Below are 26925 nucleotides of genomic sequence, written 5' to 3'. Positions count from 1 at the left end.
CATATAACTCGCTGTGCTCCGACTCCATTTTCTCTTGTTGTTATGGAAACGACAGGTCTGGCTACTCCGCTTGTCATTGGTCGGCTGTTATAAAAGTGCTTGAAGTAGGGCGGGGGTTTTTTTCTTCAGAAAAGCTGCAAAAAAAAAGTTGGCAATGGCGCTCAGGACTTTGTTGAAAACAAGTTTTACTCCATAACATTATAATTAACATTTATAATTGGGAAATGTAAGGAATATTTGACTTGAGAACACTGAGACACATACCAAGCGGGGTCTGAGCGTCCTCCCCAGCGCATTTTTAGTTCCCCAGCGCCCTTAATTTCCTGCATTCTGATACATTTTTATGCACCAATTTATGGTGGAAACTAGGCCTGCCCGATATGAGGAAAATATGCAATATGCGATAATGTTGTTGAATATCTTGCCATATTACTCGCTATGCATAAACCGATATTAAAGTTCAGTCAGTTCTGCATTTTCTGTGGCTTTCAGTGTTCTGCTAAAATACACCAAATTGTGTATTGAATTTAAAACAAATAAAAGTACATCATTTCCAACATTCTTTTATGGACAAATGAAACATTATGTTGAATATAAAAAAAAGAAAGGAAAAAAGAGAAGAATGACAGATACATTTTAAAGTGCAGTTGTCTGCTGATATTTTCTATCAACCAACACAAAAATCAGTTTTGTGTCTATCGCGATGTGTCGCAGCCTTTCGCGATATATGTCGCAGCCTTTCGCGATGTGTCGCATCCTTTCGCGATGTGTCGCAGCCTTTCGCGATATATGTCGCAGCCTTTCGCGATATATGTCGCGAGCCCTTTCGCAGATGTGTGGCAGCCTTTCGCCGGTGTGGCGGCCTTCGGCGGAGCAAGTGAAGCGGTGGCCTTCGTCGCGATGTGGCAGCCTTCGCTGGCGGTGCGCAGCGCTTCGCTGGCGTGTGGCAGCCTTCGCTAAGTGGCAGCTCTTCGCGGTTATGTAAAGCGCCTTCGGCGATGTGCGCGCGGCAGCCTTGGCGTTGGCGTGCCTTCGCTGCATATGTGTGGCAGCCTTCGCGATATATGCGTCGCAGCCTTTCGCGATGTGGTAGCCTTTCGCGAGCAAAGTTCCGCGAACCTTCGTGCGTCGCGAGCCTTCTTCGCCGCGATATATGTCGCAGCCTTTCGCGATGTGTCTGTGCCCGAGTCCACTACCAAAACAAATGTAAACAACAATTTAACGCGACTAGGAAAAGTTTTTAGCCGGTTACAAATCTGTCTCAATGAAATACTGATGGCATTATATCAGCAGCAACGTTTCTTTTTTGCGCTGATGATTGTCCTTTGGCTCAGGCTGAAACCTCTTTTGGGTCGGGGGGGGGGGCAGAAATTCCTCTCTGCAGGAAAAGCCCTATGTGACCGTGGTTAAATTCACCATCCCAGCTGCAGTGAACTCTGTGTAAGGCTGAGGGTTGCCCCAGAAACCTCCCAGGCGATGCGTCAGCGCTGCTTGTGGAATGCCACGGGCCGGTTTCCTCCTATTGTGATCGCCCACCCCCCCACCCACCAACCCTTTCTCCTTTTCCCCCGTTGGAGGTGAATAGAGGACTCAGTGAAACACCAGACTACCCCCCCTCCACTCCACTCCACTCATACACACTCGCCCTACCTCCTCCCGAAACGGCTTTCAGTGAGCCGGGATGAATCCATGTTTTAGTTTGGTCCATTTCTTTTCCCAGACTTCAGGTCCTTGCGCACCGAGTCCACAATTTTCCTGCATGCATTTTGTCTTCCGAAAAATTCGTCACGCACAGAAGCCTTGCACACTGGGTCCCGTGCGTATTGATTCATACGGTGCGAAAAATTTCACAAGCACAATACAAAATGTGACGCTGCTGTCGCTCTGCCTCTCTCTCCTCTTCTCCCTCCTTTCATCCCTCGCTTCTCTCCACTGCCTGTAACGTTACCTCTCTCTCTCTCTCTCTCTCTCTCTCTCTCTTGCTCTCTCGCTCTCTCTCTCTGCCTGCGTCTTCTTGCGTTTGGCGCCGCGGCCACCTGAAAGAGTTGCGCTGCCCTCGCTCGCTACACTGCTGCTCTCCTTTTTCTGTCTGCGTCTCCTCTTCCCCTCTTTCATCCTCCTCCTCCTCCTCCTCCTGGATATCACCATCTGACATGTTGACAGCAGACTGTCTGTCTGAGTTTCCATTATACTTTTGATATATATATATATAATTGTCATCTGTGGTTTTGTTCTACACAAAATTAAGGTCTTCCCACCGTAAATTGGTTCATAAGTGTATCCGAGTACAGGAAATGGATGTCTGGGTCTGACCCCAGACCCCCCCCCGCTATGATATGCCCCCTTACAGTGTACCCACTAGAATACATTAGACTACACCACTGAGGGTTTGGTATTTATTTCTGACGGACTGTCTGTCCAAAATGTGGGTGCATTAATGAATATTTTAATCGGCGGGCTGTCCCTCTGATAGGGGTGGGAACCTCTTGGCACCTCTCGATTCCGATTCAGAGGCCACAATGCAACAATTTTTATGTACATTTCCATGTGTGATTTTTTATTTTTTTTTTTAAATGTACATATACATCTGAGTTTGCTACTCAGTTTGCTAATCACTTCCTAGACAAATCAGCTAGACAAAGCTTAGATTTTGACATATTTGTCACACACAAGTTTTAATGAAATGTTTTGTCTACTGAGGTTTTTATTTTGTAGTCATTCCATGCTTTTAAGCCTTAAACCTGCTCGTGAAAGTCCCCTTCTCTCCCAGTGATCTTCCATGTCAGAGGCTCAGTCATGTTTAAAGGGGGAGAATTGGTTCTTACAACATGAAACATGAGGTGGTCAGATGTCATGTGATAAAGTAGATGAACAGCCTATATGTGTTTTGCCTAATTATTTTATGTATGTCTTATTAGATCATGTTTGTATATACAAAGTTTGACATTTTCATGTTTTCATTTACATTTAGATTCTCACTGAAGGCATCCAAACTATGAATGAACACATGTGGAATTATGTACTTAACAAAAAGTGTGGAAATAACTGAAAACATGTCTTATATTTTAGATTCCTCAAAGTAGCCACCCTTTGCTTTTTGATAACTCTGCAAACCCTTGGTGTTCTCTCAATGAGCTTCATGAGGTAGTCACCTGAAATGGTTTTACCTTCACAGGTGTGCTTTGTCAGGGTTCATTAGTGGAATGTTTCCCTTATTAATAAAAAAGCAAAGGGTGGCTACTTTGAAGAATCTAAAATATAAGACATGTTTCAGTTATTTCACACTTTTTTGTTAAGTACATAATTCCATATGTGTTCATTCATAGTTTTGATGTCTTCAGTGAGAATCTACAATGTAAATAGTCATGAAAATAAAAAGGAAACGCATTGAATGAGAAAGTGTGTCCAAACTTTTGGCCTGTACTGTGTATACAAAATAAAATGTTTTGTATATATACATATTGTTTTCCTTTTGGCCATTTTTGTGTGTTTTTTTTCTTTCTGCACTCTTGCATAAACTCTAAGTTGTTGTCCATTATCCCATCCTGCGCTTTCCGTCCTTTGACATTTTTTTTTTTCAGGGTTCTTTTCGACGCCTTTGACGTTTTGTTTTAATGCTTTTTTTGTTGACATTTATTTGGATTTAGTTTTTAAGTTCATGATGCTTTTTGAAAAATTTTTTCCTACTTTTTTCTCCTGATGCTTTTGACATTTCCCCCCCAAAAAAACCCCAATTTGGTGGCCGGGTTGGTTCAGTGGGTAGAGCAGGCGCACATATACTGAGAGGTTTATGCCGCGACGCAGAGGTCCAGGGTTCTAGTCCGACCTGTGACAATTTCCTGCATGTATAGGGCCCAGTAAAACTTGCCTTGGCAAGTTAAAAAAAATAAAATAAATAAACCCTCCCGCTGAACCCTGTATTGTGCTTTTATTTCAGATGATATTTCTGACGCAGTCTGTGATGTTTGTTGATCTCGGCGGGGAGAATTCTGTTTCTGAGTCTATTTCTGGTTTTTTTTTTTTTTGTTTTAAGGGTGTGGTGGTGGTTGGGGGGCGGGGGGGGGGGGGGCGGGCGGTGGGGGGGGGGTGCGGGCTCCCCCCGGCGCGCGGCGGCTTGTGGCCCGCCCCCCCCCCCCCCCGCTTTCTTTCCCCTGTCACCCCCCCCCCCCCCTCCTCCTTCGTGTCGCCCGTCTTTCCTTGTTCTCGCCTTTTTGTCTTTCTCCCCCTTTTTTTTTGGTTTTCTCTCCCTCAATTTGAATTTTCGCCCCCAACATCTGTTGATTTACAAAACAACAACACAAACACCAACAAAAATAAGGATTAACGATTATCGGCCATAATCATAACCGGGCCAGAGCGGACTACTCCAGATTCCTGGTTGTTTAACCAAAGTTTCTGCTCCTGTAAAAGCTAGAGGTCCGTATGAAATCAAGAAACAGTGAAACACTACACTACCCACAATCCTAACTGCTAATTTCCACTGGCTGCAGAACGTCTGCGTTCCGACTCCGGCACAGCTCCGGCGGTCCCTCCGGAGCGATACCCAGAGCTTCTGGTTTTGCCGGAGAGCTACGCAGCAATTCAGCACAGGGCAGATAGTGCGGGACAGGAAGTCGAGCACAGAAACAAAATAAAACATCCGGTTAATTTTCAAAATAAAATACGAAAACGTCCTAATGGGCAGATCATATTTCCCTGCACTACACCTTGAAAACGTCATAATGGGCGGAAACGGCGACTGTTGTTGTTGGTTTTGTGGTTCTGTTCATAGAAACTATACATCCGGTTATATCATGCGATCGTACGTGAATTCGCGAGATCTCGTGGGTCCTCGTGGCTTCAGCTGTCAGTCATGGCCGCAGCCGTTGCGCAACAAATCCAGAGCTGGTGGGTACTGAAGGACGGCGGAGCACGGAGCCGACACGTTACCATGGAAACGTTTGCCATATTGGCGAAACTGCGAACGGCTAGAGCGAGCTTCTGCCAGTTCAAGTCTATGATAGTTTCTCTCTGTCTCGTACCTTTGCCTTTTTTGCCGTTTTTCAAAATGTTTTATCCCAGGCATCGATATATAAAACATATATCATATTTTTATATCTATGGTTAAGTCCTACTATAAGGTCCTCCGCCGAAGCATTATTAGTTTTTTCTTGTTTACACTTAATAACCCATCAGAACACCTAGCTAAACGTCATATATCATTTACATGTAGCTGCCTGTTGCTTCTTGGGCAGTTCAAATATCTGGTATTGAGTTTTTGAAACGTCGATGAAACAATTGAACGGGGAAAAACACTTCCGGAACCAGAAGCGTTAAAAAAAGTGGGCGGTCACTGCTCTGTATGTGCAAAACAACACGCGTGTTATGGTGCGTTCTTTTTGTCTTGTAATCGCGACTAGTAGCTCGAGCGTGACGTCACATCCGTGTCGAAAACTGAATAACCGCGGGGCTGTTGCGTTCTTTTTGTCCCACAATACTACGAGTCGGAGAAAAGATGGATTTTTGTAACATTTTTAGTAACATTTAGGATTCTATTCACCCAGTTATTGACATATTACACACACATATTTCACAGTTTGATAAACGAAAATTACGTTTTGATTAACGATAACGTTAGGCTACTGCTTTGCTTTCTGATTACAAGCTGACAAATAAAAACTAATTAGGCCGTAGTTAACTCCTAATAAGACTGTAGCGACATGCCTATAGGTAGCTGTATACAGCGCCATGTTTAACTCCTAATAAGACTGTAGGGACATGCCTATAGGTAGCAGTATACAGCGCCATGTTTAACTCCTAATAAGACTGTAGAGACATGCCTATAGGTAGCAGTATACAGCGCCATGTTTAACTCCTAATAAGACTGTAGAGACATGCCTATAGGTAGCTGTATACAGCGCCATGTTTAACTCCTAATAAGACTGTAGAGACATGCCTATAGGTAGCAGTATACAGCGCCATGTTTAACTCCTAATAAGACTGTAGAGACATGCCTATAGGTAGCTGTATACAGCGTATGTTTAACTCCTAATAAGACTGTAGAGACATGCCTATAGGTAGCAGTATACAGCGCTATGTTTAACTCCTAATAAGACTGTAGAGACATGCCTATAGGTAGCTGTATACAGCGCTATGTTTAACTCCTAATAAGACTGTAGTGACATGCCTATAGGTAGCAGTATACAGCGCTATGTTTAACTCCTAATAAGACTGTAGAGACATGCCTATAGGTAGCAGTATACAGCGCCATGTTTAACTCCTAATAAGACTGTAGAGACATGCCTATAGGTAGCAGTATACAGCGCCATGTTTAACTCCTAATAAGACTGTAGAGACATGCCTATAGGTAGCAGTATACAGCGCTATGTTTAACTCCTAATAAGACTGTAGAGACATGCCTATAGGTAGCAGTATACAGCGCTGTTTAACTCCTAATAAGACTGTAGAGACATGCCTATAGGTAGCAGTATACAGCGCCTATGTTTAACTCCTAATAAGACTGTAGAGACATGCCTATAGGTAGCAGTATACAGCGCTATGTTTAACTCCTAATAAGACTGTAGAGACATGCCTATAGGTAGCAGTATACAGCGCTATGTGTACGACTTCTTCATTTGGTTACAACAAAGACAAAAGTGCTTAAAATTGTAGAAAACCACAATGTTTACTACGTGTGATGCACGACGTAGCCATCTTTAAAAGTGAGCTCGGGGTCCTCTGAGTTCAGACGACTTGACGAGTTGTAAATACGACCTCGGGGGCGTCCCTTTTGCAACTTCCGGGTCGTAACTCCGGAAAACGACTCGTAAAACGACTTTGGTGGACAAAAAGAACGCACCATTAGTGTCTCTTTGCTCAAATCCAATCTAATGCTGCGTATCAGGTAACCCGTGTTTAACAACCTTCTGCCCGTGGAAGTGCCCTGGAACTTACTCCCCGTGAACTGGTACCACATGGTTGTACTCCAGTTACAGTTATTGACGTCACACACACACATAAACAACAGTGGCGACCCCTGTTGATGCTGTACAGACGCCGGTGATTAACAGTGAGAAATATAAATAAATAGACTTAAATAGGCAACGTAAAGTAATTCCGCACTACTACAAGTTATGTTTATTAAATGAAGCCCCAAATATGTCGCCGACTAGAAATCGCTAGTATCCGCTAGCGCTAGCTAACGTCAACATTAGGTAGCCTCTAGCTAGAAGGGTTTGTGGTGACTTTGCTTGGAACGCTACCAAGTCGTGAGTCGTGACTTGAAGTCGTAACTTGCGGGCTAAAAACTGTGTCTGGAACGCAGCATACATCCTCTCCCTCCTCCACTCACTGTCTTTCCTCTTGCACCTTCTTTCCCTGCAGAACGCACCCAGCTGGAGGACCCGCGGGCCCAGTGGCAGCGGGAGCAGGAGTCCATGCTGCGGGACTACCTGGCCGTGGCCAGCGACGCGCTCAGCGCCCAGAAGGAGATCTACCAGGTGAAGGAGCAGCGGCTCCGCCTGGCGCAGCAGGAGTACCGGCAGCTCAACGACACGTGGAGGGACAAGTCAACGTCACAGACCAGCTGTGAGTAACGGGGGAGGGGACACAGACACGGTGCAGCTCCGCTCGTTTTACATTTTAGGAAATGGTTTTGGAAGTAGGGCTGCACGATAGAGGGTGAACATTTTTCGGGACTCTCGCGGGTCACGGTATTCCTGCGGGAGTCCCGCGGTACGGGAGTCAATAGAGCATAGAAATCAACGGGAGCGGGCGGGGGGGGGCTGCAATGCGGTGAGTGCCCAAAGATTGCGAGGCGTTTCGTTTTAGAAAAGAGAACCACTTACAACTCGCAATAATACGTTTGTTGATTGGCTACTGCTAGCCGCAGAGTAGCCTATCGGAGCAAGACAAAGCAGCTAACCTGTTCACAAGCCAATCAATCGGCGTCCGCGACCACGCCGAGAGTCGGCCCACTGTTGCAGTTGAAAGTGTCATCGAAGGACCCCTCGATCCATTTTCAGGAGCTGTGAGAAGATCTCCGTTAGGAATAGGGTTGGGTACCGAAACTCGGTGCCAATAGGGAACCGGTGCCGACGTAAACGGTAGTAACGAGACCGAATAAGAACGAAAGTTTCGGTGCCTCATTTCGGTGCTTGACTTTACACTACACCTGACAGCATGTAACGTTAGCCTACCTTTAGCTAGCAGCTGGATTAAACACCGGTAAAATGCTGACAGCTAACGTTAAACAGTGTAACGTGTGACTGGATTTCACTGTGGAGGACTTCAACAGCGGGATGTAACAGTCCGCTCTGTAGCGCAGCAGCAGCTGCCGTTGTCGCAATTCATAGATATACAGTATGTTTATATGGTCGGAATGAAACAACACAGACGGTGCATTCACTTAAAACAGGTAGGCCTCGTGGTGCATTCACAGTAATTGTAAAATACCCTTTTCCCATCTGGGGTTCAACAGCAATTTACTGGTGAAATAAGTTATTGTTATAGTTATTACATTATTATTAAATCTTTAATTTTGACCATGGCCTTTTTTTCTTCTTCTTTTTTTAACTTTATTGAAAAGTACCGGTTCAGGCACCCGTTTAGGCACCGGCACCGTTTTAAAAGTATCGATTTAGCACCGGAATCGAAAAAAAACCAAACGATACCCAACCCTAGTTAGGAATAACGCAACGAAATGGCCTACGCCTGCAGGTAATGCATGTATAGTGTCGCCTAAATTTCCGAGGCAACCTCAGTGATTTGACCGCGACTAACCATACATGCTACAGGGTTGGGGGGGACGGAGTCTGATAACTTTAGACAATCACAGTCCCGTGATCGGGATATGACGGGAGTATTTTCGAGGGCTAGGGACGGGATGGGAGTGACAGTTGATTCCCGTGTCACCCTCTACTGCACGATTTGAGGAAAATATGCGATAACATAGTTGAATATCGCGATATTGATTGCAGTAAATAAACACATTAAAGTGTGCTCAGCTCTGCTCAGGGTTGAAAATGAACTTTTTCGTCCACTAGCCAAATGGCTCGTGAATGTTCAAACCAGCCACTCAATAGGGATTTTTTTTTTAACCCTGGTTCTGCTGCTTTCAGTATTCTGCCAATAAATACAACAAATTGCTTGTTGAATTAAAAACAAAGGAAAGGAAATGATTTCCAACCTTCTTTGATTGAACAAATTGAACTTTGAATTGAATATAAAAGGCAGAATGACATGTTACATTTGAAAGTGCAGTTTTCTACCGATATATATTTTTTTAAACTATAAGAAAAAAATGTTGTCTATCGCGATGTATTTATTTTTATTTGTGTTGGAATTGCGATGACGATTTAAAAAAGCAATATATTGAAAGTGTGAATTAGAAGCGGATTTTGGGTAATGGAAAAACAAGGGAGGAAGCGCTACAGCGATGTAACACATAGTGTAATCACTAACAGACTCCACAACCGTTCTGACTGCAGCTTTACTTTTTCTTCTTCGTCTTGACAGAGAAAAACAAGTTGATATTTCTTCAATTTACCAAATAATAAACCCATTTCCCCACAGGGACTCTAGTCGATGGTTCTGTTTTTCTCGCTTTTGCTCAGAGGTTTCTTCTGTCGTCTTTTCGCTGGTGAAAAACAACAACAACAAAAAACCCAGCTGTGAAATAACCAAGCGAGAAAAGGATGTCATGGGCCGTTCTTTAACACCTTGTCTTTTCTCTTCCTATCTTTCCTTTCCTGCAGTGAATTCCAGATCGTCCTCATCCAGCAAGTACGACCCAGACATCCTAAAAGCAGAAATAGCCACAGCCAAAAGTCGGGTAAGAGCCTCTCCTCCCTGTTTCAACCTCGTCTGGCTGATGACCTGATCTGCTCCAGGGTTTCCGGGGGGGATCTTAAAAAGCCTTAACGTTTTAAATAAAAATTCTAGGCCTTAAAAGTCTTCAGTTCGCTATGTAATTCGCTGTATTACGACTAGGGCTGCACGATATGAGGACAATATCTAATTGCGATTATTTTGACTGATATTGCGATTGAAATATGATTCAAGATATTGGAGGGAATGATCATTTTTGTATCATTATTCTCATTTTCATTGAAAAATAGTGTGATTTTTTTTATTTATTTTTTTGGCGAGGATCTGTACCAAACAAAGATTTTTTTCTTTAGTCTGTAGGATATGATTTTTAGGCTGGGACATCTCTGCAGCACCACAATACTTTATTTTAGAATAGTTTGACAAATATTTTGCCTTTAACAAATATTGCGCCCCCCTGCGATTTGGATATTGCACTAGTTCATATTGCGATTTCGATAAAGTTGCTATTAATTGTGCAGCCCTACTTACGACTACAGATGAGACCAACGTCCAACTTGTTTTGCCGCAAATCAGCTTTTGTGTGATCGGTCTCTTTTGGATTGTACCACGCAGACATCAAATTGGTTTTATTTGTTTCAGTTTCATTCACAATGGTCTTAAAAAGGTCTTAAAAAGATCTTAATAAGTCTTACATTTGCCATCATAAAACCTGTAGAAACCGTGTGTGTGTGTGTGTGTGTGTGTGTGTGTGTGTGTGTGTGTGTGTGTGTGTGTGTGTGTGTGTGTGTGTGTGTGTGTGTGTGTGTGTGTGTCACACTTTTGCCATCTCATTTTTTTAAATTGTTATATATGTTTGGGGTTTCCACCTTGAAAAGAACAAAACAACTACAACAACAACTGTTGTGATGGAATTGTTGAAACGGTTAACAGGAAGATATTTTTTGGATTTAATGAACAGGAATGCCCGTTCACTCAAGAGGAAAATCCCATTTCATTTTTCCTGGCTGAGGATCAAATATGTGGTGGAGTTACCTGCACCCAACACTCCCCCCAGTTTAGCAGTTTATTTGGTCGATAGCCACATTACATGAGGTATTTCGTCAAGAATATCGTGATATCTGATTTTCTCCTTATCGCCCAGCTCTAAGACATCGGTACTTTTGCAAATGGCATAGTAATAATAGTTTATATTAAAGAGCTTGTGCAAATAGCATAGTTAAAGTCCAAATGGTGTTTTATATGTTAAAGTGCTTGTGCAAATGACATGGTTAAGTGCAGTAACAGGATGAGGAAGGAGGCTATAAACGATATGACGGAAAACAGTAACTGTGAAATCTAAAGTCTACTTGTGCTACGTTGGGGGGGTTAACAGGACGTCACACAAATGGGCCCTTTCAGTGACACTCCCGCACCCTGCGGAAAATCGCTGTATTGCTTATTTTGGCCTAAATGGGCCCTAATGGACCAATGGGCTTGAGGCTAAGAGCCACAGACAGGGTAGAGCCATCAGAAAGTACTGAGAGACAGACCACATTGTTGGTTTTGAGCTTTTTATGGGATTTGTTTGCAATAACAACTATATAGAACTAGGCCTGTAACTATTACCAAATAATTGTCTGTCAATTATTTTACATAATCGCAGTTTCTTTGTTGAACCGCAATTAATTGCTAACATGAGCTAAGGTCTTGAGGGTATGACTGGTAATTGTTGATTTTGTTAAGATATGCCAAATTGTATTCATATAAGTGATTATTGGTCGGCCATATATTTTTATTAATACTTTAATTGTAAATTGTTGCCAGTTAACCCGAAAAAATGTTAGGCGTTGTTTACTTCATGGGTGTGTACCTGTGTTATTAAATTATCTGTTATGTGACCTATCCATAAAATCATCTCTTCATCAGGATGCATAGTATCCTGGATCCATGGAATAACTGGCCTTTAAAAATAAAACATCTGCCTGCCTGTATGGGAATTTAACATAGGGGTGTGTATACTTATGCCCCCTGTGTTTTAAGGAAGAACATTTATTTATTTATGATACATTATTCATTCAAAAAGAAAATTGGTGTTCTTAAAGGTTGGATTTTTCAAAAAAAATTTAATTAAGGCATTAAGATCAATTTCCAAAAGATTTTTTTAGTCAACTTTAGCACGGGTGTATTCACTTATGCTGAGCACTGTATATATAACTAAAATATATATCCCAGGATTCATTCACAACTTTAATTTGTTTGACTAATTATATTGTTTAGCGCGTTTTTTTTTTTCTGAGACAATAAATTGTCCAGCAAAATTTGGAATTGTTACAACTCTGTGTAGAACATCACGGGCCTTATTCTTTAAAAATATTTGCTACTAGTTTATTCTCCTCTCTGTGTCTCAGGTGAACAAGCTGAAGCGGGACCTGGCCTGCATGAAGCAGGAGCTGCAGTACAAGGAACAAGGCTACGAGACCCTCAAAGAGTAAGCGCTGCATCCTCACTTCCCTCACACAGATACTCTTTTACCCCTCTCTTTGTCACCGAGGTATTTGTTGATCACGTGCGCTCTCGTCTTCACTTCTGGAAGCTTTCCAGACTAATTTAGATTTTTGACAGGTATATTTGTTGACAGCCGACTCTGGGATTTGATCCTCACGCTTTACGCTACCACCAGCCCTGCTAAATGGATTTGACGAGCAAAGCGAGACAGTCCCAATCTGACTTGACTAGCAAGTATATTATGTGACCTTCCCTCTGTCTTTACAGGCTCAAACTCTGCCTGCAAAACCCCTTCGACTCACGTTTACTGCGTGGTCGAGAGAGTCCTCAGGCAGAGCAGATCTGTCAGGGTAATCTTTAGCCGTCTCCTCCGTTCATGTGGTGTAGTTTTAGGAAGTAGCTTTTTTTTAAGTATCTGGGTAAAACATCCGGCTCAGAAAGTCTGAATCTTGGACTGCAAGTAATGATTAATGAGAAACGATCTGTGAAAAATGTCCATCGCAACTTCCCAGAGCCCAGAACCAAGGACTTTACTATGCTATAGAACACAGGAAAGCAGTTAATCTTCACATTTGGGAAGCTTGAACCAGAAACTTATGTAATCATTACATAAAACGGTAAGTCAGGTCAGGCTGGGGCTGTGTGGCAGTAAACAACAGACACAAACGTGTCAATGTGAACGACTCAGTTTGACTATTTAAACCACAAACTCAAGGCCCAAGGGCCAAATCCGGGCCCTCGCAGGTTTTGATCCGGCCCGCATTTAAATTTAGGGTCACAATAAATTTAGGCCCACCTAGTTTTTGATGTTTTTTCCAAAGTTTTTGGTGCTTTTTTTGGTGCTTTTTTCGACATTTTTGATGCCTTTTCTGGCGGTTTATGTGCTTTTTTTTTCAGTGCTTTAGCACTTTGTTTTAACGTTTTGGACGCTTTACTCAATGTTTTGCCACGTTTTTCGGAAGTTTTTGGCGTTTTTTACGATTTTTTTGGCACTTTTCAGACAATTTTGACGCTTTCTTTCGGCCTATTTCCAACCTTTTTGGTGCTTTTTTTCAACATATTTGTCGCTGGCTGAGTAACGTTTTTTTGCCCAACTTTTTGGGGGCTTTATGAGGCCCAAAATATAAGTGAGAAAAACACAGTACATGAGACATGCAATAATACAGTCAAAATATTTGACCTTTTCTCTTAAATAAAAGCATGTCAATAAACTCTACATGTCTCTTATCAACGGTTTTGTAGTTTTCTGCAAAAAGCGTGTGAAGTTGGAGACATTTAGCCATTTCCCTGCCGTTTCACCCTAAACAGAGATCTTAACAGCATCTTCAAACATTTTAAAGATTAACTGGCTAAGTGTGTGGACATTATGTGTCCACACACACACACACACACACACACACACACACACACACACACACACACACACACACACACACACACACACACTTGTGTTTCTACTCATCCCTTTCTTCGAAACTCGTAAGCCACGTCTCTCAACCTATAGCTCTTATCTTTCATTTGTCTTATCTGTATCTACGACATGATCACTCCTGCATCACAGAGATGTCGTTGTACAGTAGAGATGAAGGAGTCGAGACTTATTGTAGCGTCGCACTAGACTTGGTTGGAATTTGCCCCGTTGAACGGCACGTTAAACAGTAAATGGGAATATGTCGAGTTTGAACGGGAGGAAAGTCGGTCAGAAACGTCAGCGCAGCAGCCTTGCTTATCACCCCAGTTGTTGCCTCAGCATTATCACACATTCCATCCGATCATTAAACACTAACACCTCTATATAACGCGCCAATGGAACAACAGCCGAAGAATGTGGATAAAAAAAAAAAGGAAACACCCCTTTCTATCTGACCTACTTCTACAACTCTGAATTCCAAGGTGTGCAAGGTGTACCGCTGAAGCCATCAGCGAGGAATGTTGATTTCCATTTGTTCTTTTATCTCAGCCTGTCACTTATTTTCTATTTTTTTAAATTCACCACCGTTGGTTGGCACGCTGACATGCAGATCCGCTGTCGGTGGATGTTGAATTGAACAGGAATGTCCGCTCTGTTTGTCTTGCCTCCCGCAGCCCAGCGAGAGTTTTCAGGCAGATTAAAGAGTAGCTGAGGCAGAGTGGCTGGACGGCATTCCTCCCCTGACTTTCCTCTCCTGTTACAGTCATCAGACGGCATTCAACAACCAGGCACTGTTTGCAGAAATACGAAATAGGCTTAGCTTGGAATGCAGCCGAAACACTCAGCTCCTGATAAGATTTCACAAAATACTGCTCCATGAGAGGGTGTTTTGTGAATTGTTTTTTTCTTCTGCTGATATATAGAACAGAAAAGTGACAATATAATACACTGTATGGGCCAAGGTAGGTTCATATATACTGTACATATATATCAATCTATTCATACACTTCAGTGTGCTTTTGTCTCGGCCTGTTTTTCTTGGTTTGTCCCTTAGTTCCAATAAAGGAGAAGAGCATTTTAGACCAGCGGTTCCCAAACCTGGGCGTACGATCAGAGGGGTCCCAAGAGAATTGTCAGTATAGGAGGGCAGAGCAAACATTTGCCTTTTTGCCTGTGATTTAGTGGATACTTTTTTTTTTTTCTTTCTTCAGCACAAAAACAACTTGTCGACATATACAACCAGTGACAAGGCTACGGAAGACGTTACTTTGTTTTTAGGGGATCAAAAGCCAAAAAGGTGTATGACAATATTGTGCTTCCAACTTTGTGGAAACGGTTTGTGTTTGTCCCTGTCACAATGAACCCATACACAAAGCCATCTCCATTTAGTTCGGTTGAATCTCCCTGGAGTTCGTTTTCCCCCTTGGTGTAGTTCGTTTGGGCAGGTGTGAATGCAGCAATCGCACTCTGCTGCGCACCGAAAGCGGACCAAACAAGCGTACCGTGACCTCCTTGATGAGGTGGCCTCGGTACGCTTTCAAGCCAACTCTGGAGCGGTTCGTTTGTGGTGAGAACGTGATCCGACCTCGAACCGCACCAACTATGCATTACTCCGCAAGTCTGAGCTAAACGGCTCCTGTAGTCTAGCCTGGCTCCGCCCTCCTACGTACTTCCGCTCAATTTACATTTCCCTTCAGTACTACGCCTAGGATTGGGGTATATTCTTGGGTTTACCACGGTCAAAATGTAACCGGTCCAATCAGCGAACAGAGGGAGTGGCTGAGAACGATGACGTTGAGGTCGTGCGCTAGAGTTGTAGTTCCGTAATGGCGGCGGAGAAAGATGCGAGCGAAGCCATTCGGTCCGTTGTGGCAATGCTGCCGAATATCCAGAAGTTAAAGCCTGAGCGAGAACAATCTTTCCTGAGTTGTGTTGGGGGGCCGTGATGTTGTGGCCCTCCTCCCCACAGGCGTTCGGGAACAGTTAGATTTTCCAGCTCCCTCTGTTAGTGGTGAAGGAGTTAGCTTAGGCTAACGCTAGCGATGCTAAGGCTAGTGCTAGCGATGCTAAGGCTAATGCTAGCGATGCTAAGGCTAACGCTAGCGATGCTAAGCCGACGTCAGGACCAAACGTTAGCGATTGGTTCTGGCAGATCCAGAGTGGCTCTGGGCAGATCCAATAGTTTTAAACTTCAACAGAGGACCCGCCTTCAAGGAAGTTAACGCTTGTCAATGGAGAGAGGCCAGACTCGCAGCCCTTTGCTGCATGTCATTCCCCCCTCTCTCTCCCCTTTCATGTCTTCAGCTGTTCTATATAAATAAAGGCCTAAAACGGCCAAAAATTTGGTATTTACCAAAACAGGAGCAGGAGCTCTGGTTGGCAAGATTTTTTTTTTTGTTACTAATTTAAAATGTACGTGATAGTGTGGAATTTCAGTGTCACTTTAAATCGTGTGACTATAGTCAGTTAAATGTTTCAGCTTAGTCCGTATCGGTTAAATGTCCCTCTTTCTCTCTGTGTTTTTGCAAAGAGGTCATTGTGATTGTAATTATAAAAAGGTTCATCACACCGTTTTCACTCCGCATAAGTCCATGTTTGAGAAGGACTTAGAGAGGATTACTTGCTCTCTCTGCCTGTTACAGACAAGTGCCTCTTTCCCTCCCTCACTTCCTCACTTCCTCATTCCCTCTGTACCTTGTTTTTCTCTCTCTCTGTCCGAACCTCCCTCCCCCTTCTTCCTTCTCTGAAGAATGTGGAAGGACCTGTTATTCAGATGCATGCATGACTTGCTGATGACAGAGTTTATATAGCTGCTGCTGCCTCCGATGGCTGTTCCCTGCAGCGACTTTTCTATAAGTGTATACTATATTGTATAAAATGAAGTTGCATATTAAACTGGGCCTACATTAAAGTGTAGGGCGGCCTACAGCCTGTATACATAACGTTTTAGTGCATAATACTAAGCTATTAAAATAATAATTGTTGGCATGGTTTTATAAACAGTCTTCTAATGTTAAACATACATGTGGCACAATGAATCCTTAGAATGAACTATCTGTGGATGACACACTTTGTATAGACCCCCAAAATAGTTGGATTCATGTCAAGACATTTTAAATTTGAACAAATTTGTTTTTTAAGTAACAAAAATTTGAAGGCCCTGCAGTAACTCTTAAGGACCCCATAGCCCCCCCCCCCCCTGTTGAAGATCTCTGGTCTAGTCTGCTGTGGCTCAGGCGGTGGAGTGATCGCCTACCAATCGGAAGGTCATGGTTCGATTCCCGGCCCTGCATTCCCGTGTATTTGGGCAAGACACTGAACTCTGTATTGCTCCCAATGCTGCGCCATCGGCGTGTGAATGTGTGTGAATGTTTATCTGGCGAGCAGGTGGCACCTTGTACCGCGGCCTCGGCCACAGTGCATGAATGTGTGTGAATGGTTGAGTAGTCGTTAAGACTAGAAAAGCGCTATATAAATACAGTCCATTTCCATTTAGTCTGAAAGGCTGTGGTTCCACTGGGCAGCTAATTGAAAGTCTTAACATCTTTGAAACAGAGTATCTGTCCAGAGCAGCTGACAGGGAATGAGGTGATCTGGGGACATTTTGACAGGATGATTGGCTGTTGCTGAAACCCTACTACGACTTACATTGTTCTAAATCACAGAGTACGTTTACATGCACACTGATATTCCGAATTTGATACAGGTCATGTAAACAGTATATTCCGGTTGAATATTCCGAATAAGGCCTTTTTCCGAATATAGCATTGTCCGATTAAGACATGTGGGACATTCTGGTATTATTCTGGTTTTAGAGGCTTTCTTTGGACATTCGGAATATGCGTCTCAATCTGGGTATTCACCGCGGTCAGCTCTGTGCGTTGCTATGGTTGCTATACACAAACCAATGAGCCAACAGTTTGCAAGGCTGCAGACCCGATAAGAAGGAGAAACACAGCTACTTTTAAACCTTATCAAAGACTTGGACATCAACAGGTTTTTGGATATGCGCACACATCGCTACACCGAGCTTTTCAAGAAGCTGGTTGAAGGAAAAAAAGGGACGCTGTGTTAACACGGTCCAAAAAGTCCGCTGCTGGTAAACTTTGAAATAATCATATTTTGTACGGCTACATGTAAACGTGAATATTAGTGGAACATTCACTTTCATTAGCCATGTAAACAGCTTAGTCAGAATATCGTCTTTTTCGGGAATAAGGGCAAACAACGGAACATAATGTACATTTAACCGTAGTCATCTTTTTGGTCTGAGTTCCCCCCCACAGCCCTGTCAGATGAACTCACGTCCCCCCCCCTTCATCAATTCCCAATTTATGCTCCAAATGTAAACCACTATACATTATATTGTTAATTTCACACTGTCAGTGTTTAGGCTGGTTTGATCATCAATCCTACTACTACTAGGCTACTACTTGGAGTGGAGCTCCATTACTTTTTATCGAGTCCCTTGAATCGTTTAGTCTTTACTTTTAGCTATTTATTACTACCATGTATTTATTACTTTAAGCTACCTGTTTAAACGCCTGTGCTCACACACTCTTACATAACTGCAACATGTAGTGTTCCGGTGTTACAGCTGAGATCTAATTTGGTTGAGGTGCTCCACAATCTTTCCACGTACCCGCTTGCACCAACAGACAGAGGTTGGGAATCACTGTTCTAAATCATCATCCAGGCTGACCTTTATCTCCGCCCCCCACAGGATTGACCAGAAGGTGTCCAACAGCCCGTATGGCTACAAGCTGCAGGAGGCGCAGGCTATCCTCAGCGAGGTCCGCTCCATCCGAGACGCCATCAGCTCTGGGGAGAAGGAGAAACAGGAACTCATGCAGGTAAACAAAAAGCCTTCTGTAATGGAGGGAACGAACCACCAAAAAGTTGAGTCACTCTTAAAAAAAAAAAAAAGAAATCTGCTCTAAAGTATCGAGTTTTGAAAAATGCCTCGTCATTCAATACCCAATTTTAAATACCTGAGAAGTAAATCTCATCAGAGTCAGTGAGCCAATAAGCACACAGCATGCCTCTACCGAGATCTGCCATTTATTTATATATAGCACAATTCAGAAAGTTAATTCAGAGTGCATACCCATTCAAAGCAAATACAGCATAAAATCCAACAATCATAAAAACAAAAAGGTAACACTCTACTTGAAGGTATCTACATAAGAGTGACATGACACTGTCATGACACATGAACCCTAACCCTAACTTGTCATGACAAAAACCGAATGACACTTACTAAAAGAAGCGTTATGTCATAAAAGTTTATGACTTGTTCATGACAGTGTCATGTCACTCTTATGTAGATACCGTCAAATGAAGTGTAACCCAACAAAAACAAACCGTAGATTTCAAAGACTTTAGAAGCATAGAGGTGTAGGAATGATGATCTCTGAATGACCTCAGGGAAAGCGATGTCAGACTGAAAATTTTGAAGCCCCGATATAAAAGAACAAAGGGTTGGGGCAGATCTCGAGTTGTTCTGGGAGTTTCTTCCAGATCTGCGGTGCATAGAAACTTAAAGCTGCTTCCGACCCTGGGGACGTGAGCAGGCCTTTCCCCAATGATCTAAGGTTGCTTTCACACCTACCTCGTTTGGTCTGTTTAAAGCGAACCCTGGAGCGTTTGGTCAGATAGCCCGGTTGGTTTGGGGGGGGCCGTGTGAAAGCTCATCTGAACTCTGGTGCAGATCAAACAAACAAACTCTGGTCCGCTTAAAAACGCGGGGTCTCGGTTTTGGTCCCAAACCATTCAGTGCTTTGTAAGTCAATAACAATATTTTGAAATCAATTCTTTGGTTCATAGGAAGCCAGCGCAGAGCTCTAATAGCCGAGTCACACCAACCAGACGGCCGACCGTCGACAGAAAAGCCAGTGGAAATGATCAGTCGGGTCCCCGAGGTCCAAAAAACTGCCTCGGGGCACACTGAGGCGACACCGACATGAGAAACGTAATACGTCTCCATAGCAGCAGGCGGCGCTACTCTGTATTGTTGCCCAAGAAATGAAAACCGGCAGCTGATTGGACGAACGCGTCACATGGGTTTGTTTTCTCCGGAAATTCAAAGCCAGACTGTCATGGTGGCTCGTTCAGAATACGATCTCATATTGTACTAAAATAGTTCACCGAGACATGTTTCTGAAAACATTTTAAGAGAGAAATAGGCTGTGCAGTTCTTGAATCTGTCTTCATTTCAGATCAACAAAGGTCAGTTTAAAAGATTTTCGTCAGATTTTGAGAGACTCTAGTCACGCTCATTCCGCTCGCCATTTCCCGGTGAGTCCCGACTGCCCTGCCGCCGACCGAACATGTCAGGTCGGCCAGAATGAACGCCGACAGCCCCCCAGACTGACGACGGCACGGGACACACCGAACAGACTCTAGTCACCGACCTCGCCAGACTGTCCAATGGCCGATTATCAAATAAGGTGTCACATCAAACGTCTAATTCAGTGCATTTGAGCCCTATTTTAAAAAAAAAAGGTACCAATTACAACAAATATATTTGTAATAGCTCATCTCACTTATCAAAGACGGAGCCAAACAAATACCCTACTCAAACACAAGAGGAGTAAACAAATGTGTTCTGCGTGGAAAAGCTTAGCATTGTTTAAAGGATTGCTGAAGGCAGGATGTGGAGGTGATCCGCTCCAGTATCAACTCTTAGATGAACAAAAGAAGAAGGAAAGAGGAGAGCCATAATCCCAAATACTGCCATGTGATACCAAAGAGCCACGTGGATGGTGTCAGAAATCACAGCGAGGCCGCGTCGTGATGGGCGTCTTTAAAGGATTGAATGTGGCTGGAGTTGGGACAATTTGAATTGCAGTGAAAAAAAGTTATTTTCTAAATAAAGCTGTTTACGTTTCAGGGCTCTGTCCAAGAGAACTTTGTTTGCAACTAGGGCTGCACGATGTTCGGAAAATATCGAAAATTTCGACTCCTATTGCAATTGCGATAATTTGGAGGGAATGATCATTTTTGTATCATAATTCTCATTTACATGGAAATACAATAGCAGTCAAAAGGTTGGACACGCTTTCCCATTCAAGGGAATGAGAAGGCGTGTACAAACCTTCGACTGCTACTGTATTCAAATTAAAAGAAATTCAAATTATATTAGTGTGATTTATTTTGTTTGGTTGCGAGGATCTGTACCAAACCAAGATGTTTATTTATTTTTTTGGTCTGTGGGATAGGATTTGTAGGCCGGGACGTCTCTGCAGCACCACAATATTAAATTCAGAATAGTTTGACACATATTTTGCTTTACACAACCTGCCATTTGGATATTGCATTTGACCATATAGCGATTTCAATAAAATTGCGATTAATTGTGCAGCCCTACTTGCAACCAACTTCTTGAACTGTTGAACTGCTACCTCTGCTAGTCATATTTTTGGGTTGTAGGGAGACAGTTTGGTTTGTAGGGGTAAATGAGTGGGGCTGGAAGGTCCACACATCACATCCGTTAAACCTGGAGGAAAGTTTATTGTGTTCTTTAGAAAAAAAGGTTGCCTATTTTATGCCATATTTGTTCTTAGCAAATATGATGTGTGCATTTTTCCTTCTAAGAGGTATTTAACTGCATTTACCTCTCATTCCAGGTAAACAAATAGTCCCTAAATCCCTTAAAAAGATGGATTAAATGGGGCAAGGTCCAGAATTGGCTTATTCTCTGGCTTATTTACCGCCGAGATGGACTTTTGTGGTGAGGTACAGTACACCACCCCCATTGCAAAGCGATGGCAGGTGGTGATTTGTGACGAAGAGTGAGAATAGGAAATGGACGTTGAGCAATGAGGCAAGGCTGCGAGGAGAAGAGGTGAAGAAGAGGGCATCAGAAGACTCTCAGGAGAGTCTTTACGCGTGCTGAAACACTTGACGTTATATTGCTGTGAGAAAAGCGCCGGATGTACTAAAACAGATTTAGTGTCTGGGAGTAGCTGAGGCTGTGCGGGCGAGGCAGCTGGTGTTTTAGTGTCGCGCCTCAGCCGTTGTGATGACAGCCTGTCGAGTTCACTCAAGAGGTGAGGGCCGTGTTTGTTTGGATCACTTTGGGATGAGTTTATTCTGGAAAGTGCAAACTATTTTGCTGATGGCAGCGACATTTATCAAGTGTGAGTTTCCGTTTCCCTTCGTAGCTCATGTGGTAGAAACTCCGAGTGGATTAAGTGCGGGGGAGTTAGGGCCTCCTGCACACTGGCTGCGTGGCGTGAGCGTGGCGATTCTGTTGCGTGTCGGCTGCGTGGCGTTTTCTGTGTCTTTGCACACCAGAAACGTGTCTGACGCGGCGCTGCTGCTGCTGCTAACCCTTTTTATGTTTCTTAACAGGGCAGACGTTCTTTGACACTCCAGGCGCAAACACGTCTGCACAGCTGATTAAACTGTACCAAAATGAAGAACTCATTTGGAGATGTCAGGGCTCCAGTTCATCCTCCCCTATTCCTAAAGGCCTACCCCACAAAACTCCACTCTCCATCCAATTCATGGATACATTGCTTTCTTGTAATTTTCTATCTCGATTTTTATATGCGTTTGTTTAAATTATATTTGCCTTTTTAACTGTTTTTGCTCGTTTTTAACTGCAAGGTGTCCTTGAGTGCAATGGAAAGGCGCCCATGAATAGAATGTGTTATTATTAAATAGAAATGCCCCAGTGTGGACAGTACTCCTAACATTACACCCCCACACGTGCATATAGATTTGAAATGTCAGGTATTATCAGGCAAGTCTGGCTGCAGACTCGTTTGGAGGAAGAGGGAGGAGAATGTGTTCAATAATACATAATCGGCTCTGTGGACTCCTCTCTGCCTCCCACTTTCTCCTGTCTCTCCCCCTCCCTCCCCCCTTACCATCTGCAGCTGACAGTTGAGTCTGTCTGTGTGTGTGTCTGTGTGTGTGTCTTTGAGTCACTTCTTGAGGGCACTTCTTAACGCTTGATTGCTTCAGAGAGATGACAACTAGAGAAAGGGAGAGAGGTGTTTTCTCCCAAACAGGACCACACTGACAGCTACAGCTAAAGCTGAAACAATTAGTCAACGAGTAGTCGGTCAATAGAAAATGATTAGTAAATAATTGATGAATGGTTCTCGGTCAAACATTCTTTCACTCCAGCTTCTCAATTTGTGAGACTCTGCAGCTTCTCTTCATGTCGGGATAATAAGACATTTTACGACATGCTGCAGCAAACAGGAGGACCATCTCTTAAATTTAAACGATGTGGATTCCCTTTGTGTGGCACAATACACACACATTTAAGTGCGAAGAGCAAAAGCTAGCTCCAGATCGGTTTAGCAGCTGCTCCATTGAGAGAGAACTGCATCCGCTGAAGCAGTTTTGCCGATGTTTTTTCTTTACCAGTCCCCTGTGAGGAAATGTAGGTGTGATGAGCACACACAGTGTATGATTTTTTTGGGTAATGAAATCTTTCAAATATACATTTAAAACACAGGGGCAGCCAGCAAGTCAATTGAGAAACGGCATCAACTTAAATATACATAACCACTAGGGTTATCGTAGAGGTGCTATGTTATTTTTCCGCCCCATCTGAAAAGCAAAGATAAGGTGCATTCCACAGCCGGCTTCAAAACCAGCCGCAGAGTCATATAAGATATTCATCACGGCTGTAAAGATAAAAAGGATGACTGGAGCAGCCTTCGCTGCTGCTGCTGTCTCCCTGTAACAAACATGGGCGACATGCAGCCAACACAGAGCAAGTAGTCTTTTCCACTTTACAGTTTAGTCATTTTACAGATGCTCTTTGCCCTGAGCCGCTCTCACTGGATGCCTCTGTAACGCTGAGTACAGGGTTTCCGTGGGGTCTTTAAAAAGTCTCAAATTTCAAAATCAAAATATCCCATCTTAATTGCACACAGGGCTGGGCGATATGGAGAAAATCAGATATCACGGTATTCTTGACCGAATACCTTGATATCGATATTGCAGCGATATTGTAGGGTTGACAATTGGTGCTTTAACAAAATATCTTCACACTTAGATTTTAGATAAATAATCATCAGTAATGTGGATATAATGTGGTCATAATGTCTAAGTGTGGAAAAGGCAAATAATAGAACAGTTAGAACAGTCTGGTAGGTTCAGAAAAGTGCATCACTTTACTGTAAAGCAGCCTTTAAAACCAGGAAAAGACAACACTTATGTCATATCACGATATTACGATATCCAGATCTAATATCGATATATTGCCCAGCCCTAATTGCACATCTTAATCAGAATTTTTTTTCCCCCCTGTGGAGTTGTTACCTGCTGCTGTGTCCCAGTTGTTCCTTGCCGTTCTGCGTCTTTTGATTCATGTAATCTCCAGCGGCTTGTCCCTTCTGTTGTCCAGAAACTGGCGGTGTTGAAGGACAGTTTCCAGCTGGACTCGGGCTCCCAGCAGGAGCTGTGGGGCAGCAGTCCCTCGCTCGCCAACTCGGAGCTGTCCATCCCTCGCCTCTACTCGGACGCCGGCTCCCAGACCGACATCCCCGCCGAGGTGAGGCTGACTTTGCCTTTTTTATTTTATTTGTTTTACTTTCTTTCAACAGCGTGAAGAGAGGCCACACAGTCTTGAGTCTTGGTCTGGACTAACAGTAGTCAGCATAAAACTAGAGCCCGACCGATAAAGGATTTTTAAGGCTGATATCGATACAAATATTTGGTGATTTAAAAATCCGATATTCCGATGTATCGGCTGATATATATTTAAAAAAACATATCCAGAAACGCGTAACAAAACATAAACACATTCCCTACCATAAGTTATTTGTAGTTATTTATGAGTCCTCACTAAAATAATATGATAGTGCAGTTTAAAAATAAACTTGTTTGTTTTATTGTCACAACAGAACAGAGGAACATCAAAATATATTAAAGTTCTGATAAATAAAATGTATAAAAATACAAACTTAAGATATGAAACTCAAAGTCCTTTGAACAAAAACACAATAATAACAAAAATCAGAGTGTAGCCAACAGGGAGGCTGGAGAGCGCCCTCTGGTGGACAAACTACGCAACGCCAACACTCAGAACATGGCTGAAGGGTGTTTCGTCCGTTTTTATTTTATTTTTTTAAATATTCATTTATCGGCCATTATAAATGCCGATACCGATAGTTTGGAAAATGCCTAATATCGGCCGATATTATCGGTATATCGGTTGGGCTCTACATAAAATTCAATATCTGGATTTCCCCCAGAAAGGTTAGCCAGGTGGCAAGTGTCTTTATTTCCGACGAGGGCCCGGCTGGGGCCAGTCACAGACAGAGGCACAGAGGCAGCATTGATGTAGAGCCCAGTAGTTTCTGTGTCAACAGAATCATGAATGGAATCGCAAAATTGATAATTACAAAAGCTATCCGTTTTAACAATCTAATAATGTCATACAGTATATAATAATACATCAGTCGGGCGTCATTTCTCTGCAGAACGAGTACTTTTACTTTTGAAACTTCTCTACTTTTTTACATGTATAGGTTTTTAAATGCAGGATGGCTTTTGTAACGAAGTATTTTGACGTTGTTTATTTGAACTTTTCTTCAGTTCATGACCAGCACCAACAAACTGGCAGAGAAGGTTCGTCTGAGTCTCAAGTACGAGGAAGCCAAGAGAAGGTAGACATGACTTTGTCTGGATAGAGAGGGGTGTGTGTGTGTGTGTGTGTGTGTGTCTGTCTGTCTGTCTGTCTGTCTGTCTGTCTGTCTGTCTGTCTGTCTGTCTGTCTGTCTGTCTGGATAGAGGTGTGTGTGTGTGGCTGTGTGTCTACTTTATCTGGATAGAGGTGTGTGTGTGTGGCTGTGTGTCTACTTTATCTGGATAGAGGTGTGTGTGTGTGTGTGTGTGTGTGTGTGTGTGTGTGTGTGTGTGTGTGTGTGTGTGTGTGTGTGTGTGTGTGTGTGTGTGTGTGTGTGTGTGTGGCTGTGTGTCTACTTTATCTGGATAGAGGTGTGTGTGGCTGTGGCTTTGCCTGTGTGTGTCTGTGTCTACTTTGTCTGGATAGAGGTGTCTGTGTGTGTGTGTGTGTCTGTGTCTGTGTCTGTGTGTGTCACAGTCACAATTAAAAGATGGCCATGGGCTCTAAACACGTACTCAGCCGTATTAAGGTTTCTGCTGAATTTTAGGAGGACTGAAATGAGAGAAAAAATAGAACAAAAAAGTGGAACAAAAGGAAGAGAAAACAAATCGCACAGCGCCGCCTATTTATGCCCCCATTATAATTTCAGTTCCATAATCATATCATCCATCCACCCTTGCTGCGCCACATTGAATACATATCGTCAGGTGAAAGGAATGTTAGCTTGATAACGCGTCGTCACTTTTATGAGGGTGATGTGTACAGAAGATTGTGGCAGATTTCTGCTGTAAATCTTTTTATGATGAATTCACATTTGATTTGGATGATTTGCCAGTTACACATAATGGATTAGTGTGTGTGTCTGTGTCTGTGTGTGTGTTCTATAATGCAAGTTTAATGTTTTCTGTTGTTCAGGTTTGCATGGACTTGTTTTATCATTTGAGGAACTCCAAAAGCTTGATTAGATTGTGTTATGGTACCAGCTGACTAATCTGCCACTAAAGTACTGACACACGTGGAATGAAAACATCTGGAAATGAAAAGAATAATACAGACGAGAGACGTTTTGATGATGCTGTCACTCTCCTGAGAGTTTAGCATATAGGAAAAACATGTGCCCAAAAGTCTAATTATTGACCATCAAAGATTAAACTTTGATCCGCTTTTCTGGGCCAGAGAGCTAATCGACGGTTTGAATGTTGAAGTTTGTCCGCTTGATCTGCTTTTATCCACCCCCAAAATATATATATATGTATGTATGTATGTATGTATGTATGTATGTATGTATGTATGTATGTATGTATGTATGTATGTATGTATGTATGTATGTATGTATGTATGTATGTATGTATGTATGTATGTATGTATGTATGTATGTATGACCTAAGAACTTTATATCTTGGCTTATAAAAGAGGTCAACAAAATATAACTTTAATCAAATATAGCAACAACAAAACAGGATATGAACTTAACAAACTAACCTAACTGAATGAGACAAAAGGGGACATTACTACTACACTACTGGCTTGGCCGAACCAAATTACACACAAGGAGTAAATGGTACGGCCCAATTGGCGGGCCACAGCATATAACAGTTTTCACCCTTGGCCACGCCTTTTCTAA

General features: G+C 42.9%; 1 protein-coding gene across 1 annotated transcript in view; it reads left to right on the top strand.

The window, feature by feature from the left end:
• Nucleotides 1–832: 832 nt before the first annotated feature.
• Nucleotides 833–26925, top strand: part of wwc1 (WW and C2 domain containing 1) — a 67212-nt gene continuing 41119 nt past the window's right edge. The window contains exons 1-8 of the mRNA XM_039777952.1: nucleotides 833–981; nucleotides 1425–1480; nucleotides 7363–7566; nucleotides 9735–9811; nucleotides 12198–12277; nucleotides 18429–18558; nucleotides 24078–24224; nucleotides 25271–25341. Coding sequence (XP_039633886.1) covers nucleotides 833–981; nucleotides 1425–1480; nucleotides 7363–7566; nucleotides 9735–9811; nucleotides 12198–12277; nucleotides 18429–18558; nucleotides 24078–24224; nucleotides 25271–25341 — 914 coding nt within the window. The remainder of the gene's footprint in view (nucleotides 982–1424; nucleotides 1481–7362; nucleotides 7567–9734; nucleotides 9812–12197; nucleotides 12278–18428; nucleotides 18559–24077; nucleotides 24225–25270; nucleotides 25342–26925) is intronic.

Source organism: Perca fluviatilis, chromosome 16 (genome assembly GCF_010015445.1).
Source record: "Perca fluviatilis chromosome 16, GENO_Pfluv_1.0, whole genome shotgun sequence".
In the NCBI taxonomy this organism is placed as follows: Eukaryota; Metazoa; Chordata; class Actinopteri; order Perciformes; family Percidae; genus Perca; species Perca fluviatilis.
This window is presented reverse-complemented; position numbering and strand designations above follow the sequence as displayed.